Consider the following 6,005-nt stretch of genomic DNA (forward strand, 5'->3'; position numbering starts at 1 on the left):
AAGAACAGGCCTCTTTTCTTCTCTGCCATAATACAAGAATCCCAGGATGGCAAAATTCACATTTCAGCAAGTATTTTCACACACAGTGAACTGAACATATACTATGCTACTGTAGTGAACTGAAGTGGACGCTGCAGTAGGAATACAATCGCTTTGTTTGGTCAGTTTGGTGTTGCAAAAACTGAAAAAAAAAAGAGAGAGAGAGAGAAAGAAAGGAAAAGAGGAGTCCTGAACTTCTGAAAAGGAGTCGTCACACACAGTCATTCAGTCAGTCAGTCAGAGAGTGTGTCAGTCAGGCTCTGACAGATGCTAAAGTCAACTATTCGACGGTGCGATAAAAGAAAAGAGTGACGAGGAGTGTCTGAATTCTAGTAAAGCCTTTTGCATTGAAAAGCAAAGCAGATGCCAAAGCGAGAGCGAGGAGGATGGCAAAAGCAGAGGAATTGGCCGGTGAAGATGAACAGTCGCTACTGCAGTTGCTGCGTTTTGCTGCTACCACCAAACGGGCTCAGCAGCAGAGGCCAGAAGCTATTTCAAGCTCTCTCGGCGAAAGATGCAGCGAATGGTGTGTTTGTCTGGACAGAAATATGGGCGTTGGGAATGGCATTGCCAGCGTCGTCTACTGTTCATTTGCTATCACCTTGGATTCTTTTTCTTTTTTGCTTGCTCGTTTTCGTGAAACTACTCGAAAAATGCATTGCCTGCTCCTCTTTGTTTCGGTACCAACTGATGAAATGGAACAGGAGTTTGATGGTGTGTAAGTTAACAAGGCTTGAATCTTCATGTTACATGTAGAGGGAGTTTGAATTATGCCTGGCGGATGAAATTTTGAAATTTTGATGGTTGAGTAATTGAATGGAAAATTTGGGGTAATGGAGCAAGATGCGGCATGCAGCGTGGGGACAAATTTCAGGGAACAGATCGTACACATTCATCACAAACCTACAGTGGTGACCACAACTCAGTCGCCAAAGGGGACAGCACCGTTTTAATCGCTCACCCCCAACACGCTGGGCCCACCCCTTCCCTGTCTCACTCTCTCACTGCGGGTGGGGCCCAGGATCGCGAGAGGCTGGCTTCCTGGGCCCACATTGTCAGGGCTCGCCGACGCCGTCCCACGCGAGGCCGAGGCGGCCGCCCTCCTGCAGCGCGCGCAGCAGCTGCGCGCCCTTGCGCCGCCCCCGCGCGCTGCACTCCCCCTGCATCGCCGCCACCACCGCCTTCACCACCTCCGGCGGCGGCGGCGACGGCGGCGACGAGGCGGCCTCGTCGCCGTTCCTGCCGTAGATGGCCGCCAGGACGCCGATGGCGCACTCGCGTCCGCGGCCGGCCATGCCCTCCACGGCGCGCGCCAGCACGGGCGCGGCCAGGGGCTCCCTCCGCACGGCCGCGGCGCCGCCGGCGGCGGTGCAGAGGAGCTCCAGCGCCGCCAGCGCGCGCTCCGCCGTGGCCCCCGCCGGCCCGGACGCCGCCACCGCCTCCACGGCCGCCGACGCCGCGCCGGCCTCGACGGCCGCCTCCCTGTTCCCTTCTTCCAGCAGCACGACCAACAGCACCTTCGCCGCGAGCCTCGCCGTCTCCGGCTCCCGCACCGCCGCCACGACCCCGGCCACGACGGCGACCGGCACCGCCCTCGCCGCCGCCTCCATCTCCCTCTCCACAGTCCGCAGCGCCGCCACCACCTCCCCCGCCGCGAACTTCTCCTCCGCGCTCATCATCACCGCACCCCCACCCCCACCTCCACCACCTCCTCCTCCTCCCGCCGACCCCGACGCTTGCGGCGGGTGATGCACCGGCAGCCTCCACTGCGTGAAGCTCTGCGACGCCGAAGACGAGGACGACGACGAGGACGACGACGGCCCGACGCTCCTCTGCACCGCCGCACCCTGCTGCTGCTGCTGCTGCGGATGCTGATGATGACTACTCATCTCCACCGCCGGCGCCGCCGCCTCCACGACCGGCGACGCCGCGGCCGCATCCCCGCCGCACGGCGTGCCCGATCCGCCCTTGGCCCCGCCCATCCCCGCCACGACATTGTTGTTGGGCGTGGCCGTCGGGCTGAGCGCCGGGTGCGTGCAGGTGCTGAAGATCCCGCACGAGAAGAGCGCCCTTGGGGACGGCTTGAGCCTCGCCGCGCCGCCGCCGCCGGCGGCCGCCCCGCCAGGCTGCGCGCGGCTCATATTATCCTCTAGGCTTCTAGGTACCTAGCTATAGGCTATAGCTAGCGAGCGAGAGAGCGAGCAGAGTGGAGTGAGGAGCAGCAGTGGGGAGATGGGAGTGGCGGGATGTTGATATGGAGGGAGGTGGTGGGGGCAAGCGGGAATTGAATGCGATGCGAGGGTGGTGTGCATGCATGTGTGGAGGAGGAGGAGGAGAGGAGATCCCCCGGGCAGCGCTGCGCCGCGATGCGATGGCGTTTAACGGCGCGGTGAAAAGTAAATATGCGGCGAGTGCATGCAGTGCGGAGCAGGTGGTCTCTCCTACTGTCACTATCTCAAAATCTAAATAACAGATTTAGGATGAGATGAGACATATTCTATTTATATTGGTAATAACATGATATTTCGTTATTCAGATTTATATTATTAAAATATATCATATTTAATCATATATTCTCATATTTTATATATATTTATATCTTAGGATAGACATAGTACCTACTACCTTCGTCCCAACTAGAAAATGTCATGTATTAGACTAACTTATTTTGAGATGGTGGTAGTACTAATCACAAGTTGGTTATTTATGTGACATGCAATACAAATACCAATATTTTAAGGGAATAAAAAATAAGGACAAATAAAGTTATCAACAATGTTGCAAACGCCCCCAGGGCACACAAGGGAAAGCCTTAGGGATGGTAACGGGGTGGGGTTAGGCCCTAACGGGAAAATTGCCACCTTGGGAAAGCCTTTATTTCGTTTCAAGACGCAGCTGATGAGTAACCAGCTGATAAGAAATAAAGATGCACTTCTTTTTAATCTTTTTACCGTTAGTTAGTTTAGCTATTGATTTATAGGATCTGAATATAAATCAGTTATAAGAATTCAAGATTTTAGAAGATACCGTAACTATTAGAACCCCTCTAAAGTCTAAACAACAGGGACGAGAGCGAGCCATGAGCTGGGGGGTTCCATATTCGAAGCGCTAGCTGCGAGTGCGGAGCTGCGAGCGATAGCGAACCGTGCGCGAGGTACGGAGCACTGCGCAGCAATAGTCGATGAGGACTGCGTCGGATCTGGGGATGTGCAATCATGCATGCTGCCGCCCGTCGCTGCTGCTATGCTATGCTGCCGGCGAGAGCGACGGCACGCATCTGCATTATTGGACCGCCTGTCATCGCCGATCCAACCTATTCCTACCTCCTACTCTTCTTCCGTCCTTAAAAAATTTCCGTGTCCAACGTTTAACCGTCCCTCTTATTTAAAAAAATTATGAAAAAAAAATTAAAAGGACAAGTCTTGCATAAAGTATTAATAATGTTTTATCATTTAACAACAATAAAAATATTAATTATAAAAAAAATTCATATAAGATGGACAGTCAAAAGTTGGATACGAAAATCTAGTGTTTATCTTTTTTTTTTGGACGGAGGGAGTACCATTTCGATTTCTGTCCACGCAAAGAACACTTCTTCCGTCCAAACAAAACTTAATCAAAAATAAGTCGTGACATATAGTGAAACAGCGAATCTACAGAAGCTCTGGTTTAAACTCATTGTTTGAAAATAGGTCACATCCTATTTTAAATTAAGTTTTTCTTTTTTAAGATGGAGAAAATAGAGCCAAGCTTAGCTAGGATCGTGTCTCATCATACTACTAGAGTAGAAGTATCCAAGAAGAGCTAGCTAGCCACACGCATATAACGTGTAATTCAATCGCTGGACAGATCATGAATGGATGGATGTATATATATGCATGGACAACGAACAGATCGAACTAAGGAAAGTACGTGTGCGTTGGATATATACTCCGTACATGCAGGACCATGTAATGTACTCCCTCCGTATTTTAATGTATGACGCCGTTGACTTTTCGACCAACGTTTGACCATTCGTTTTATTCAAAATTTTCGTGCAAATATAAAAGTATTTATATCGTACTTAAAGAACATTTGATGATGAATCGAGTCACAATAAAATAAATGATAATTGTATAAATTTTTTAAATAGAATGAATAGTCAAACATCGAATAAAAAGTCAACGGCGTCATATATTAAAATATAAATATGGAGATAGTAGTATCATATACAGCTCGTGACCTCGTGTTGGCACAGCAGTACACGCCCCCTGACGGGTGTTCATTTAAGGTGATGGGCATGTCCGTAGAGTGACATCCATAAAACTCCAGTTTGTTGTTCTTCCACGCCAACGAATTGAACGAACTTGCCCGCGAGATCGGCTCGGTTAATTATTCGGGAGTAGTAGCCGGCTAGTCGCAATGCAGGAGGGGCCCAGGGACCATGTGACCGGAGGGTGCTCGCCCACTGGGGCTGTCGACTCGAGTGTGAGTAGGATGGATGCGGGCCCGTGGCCCGCAGTTGGCATGCTCTAGTTTAACTAAATAATCAATTCAAAATAAAATCTATGGTCTCTGTTTCATTTTTATATTACAAATTGTTTGATTTTACAAAATAAATATATTATCAATGTTAAATTTAATGAGACTAATTTGGTGTTGTAGAGGTTGTTAATTTTATCTATATATTTGATCAAACCTAAAGAAAAAAATTCAAATGGCTTATAATATGAAACGGAGACAGTGGCTTATTTTGGCCGAGTTTAGTTTTTTTTTTTGAAACTTTTAACTTTTCCATCACATCCAAACTTTTCTACACACGTAAACTTTTAACTTTTTTTTATCACATCATTCTAATTTTAACCAAACTTTTAATTTTAGCATGAACTAAACACACCTTTTATTGAAATAGAGAGAGTGAACCGTCATTCACACCTCGATGCATAAAGGCTACAATTTATGTATGGGTAGCCTCATGCCTTGTGCATTCTGCGCCATGCACATGACACGTACATGCAGTCGGTGAGTCGGCTGGTTTGTTTTAGTTCAACTAAACAATCAATTTTAGAAAGTTTAAAACAAAATTTAATTAGTTCATCCAGCTGGTGAATTAGAGTGAGTGAATCGTTACTCGTGGAATGGTTCACACCTCGATGCATGGAAGATAGAGGCTGCGGTTTATGAATGGACGTGCCCGTCGATCCATGGCATATATGGTCCCTCCCGGCTGAGACGAGTCCCAGACCTGTCGCTGATGATGCACCGGGCGTCGCAGTGCACGTACGACGAGCTCTCTCATGCCAGCCTTACACATGCCTTGTGCGCGCGTGCCGTGCATATATATACGACGCACACGCGTACCTGCCTGCAGCTGGTGGATCCAATGCGTACGTACGTACGAGAGGCCAGGATCGAGCTACGCAGCTTGTGAACGATCTGTGTGCTACGTTTAGTTGTTTCGATCACACAGATGTTTTACTCACGCGCCCCCACCACACGTGCCCGTTGCAACAGGCATCCGGATATAACGAAAACGTCCTATTAAAGAGGATTCGTTTTATTTTTTTTCCCACAAACAATGTTTCAGCTAGCGTATTCGTGATGTTTTACTATGCATAGATGAAATGTTGCAGTAAAATTTTTATAATGTGTTTTAATAATTTCATCTTAATGGACACGTGATTTGTTGATATACACGGGGTTTAAGTATTGCAATGGCTTTAAATCGTTTGTTGCATACATTGAACCAAATTGTTTGATCTAGTGATCTGATCGTGTTTCACTTTTTTTAAAGAACTGAAACACTCTTTTCGATATTCATTGAAACATTGTTTTTATATAGGGTAAAACAACGTCCGATTTTTTAGAAACCGTTGTTTCATACGTTGTAACAAAATGTTTTATGAGGTGATTTGGTTGTGTTTCAGCTTTTTAAAAGATTAAAATATTTTCGATCTATTAAGTGAAAGATTTTTGATCCACTTGGT

General features: G+C 47.8%; 1 protein-coding gene across 1 annotated transcript; it reads right to left on the bottom strand.

The window, feature by feature from the left end:
- Positions 1-870: 870 nt before the first annotated feature.
- Positions 871-2,320, bottom strand: LOC107276888 (uncharacterized). Its single transcript, XM_015783437.3, has one exon. It carries the CDS (start codon positions 2,178-2,180, stop codon positions 1,095-1,097), a length of 1,086 nt encoding a protein of 361 aa, XP_015638923.1. The 5' UTR covers positions 2,181-2,320; the 3' UTR covers positions 871-1,094.
- Positions 2,321-6,005: the final 3,685 nt, after the last annotated feature.

The sequence above is a fragment of the Oryza sativa genome, chromosome 5, assembly GCF_034140825.1.
Source record: "Oryza sativa Japonica Group chromosome 5, ASM3414082v1".
In the NCBI taxonomy this organism is placed as follows: domain Eukaryota; kingdom Viridiplantae; phylum Streptophyta; class Magnoliopsida; order Poales; family Poaceae; genus Oryza; species Oryza sativa.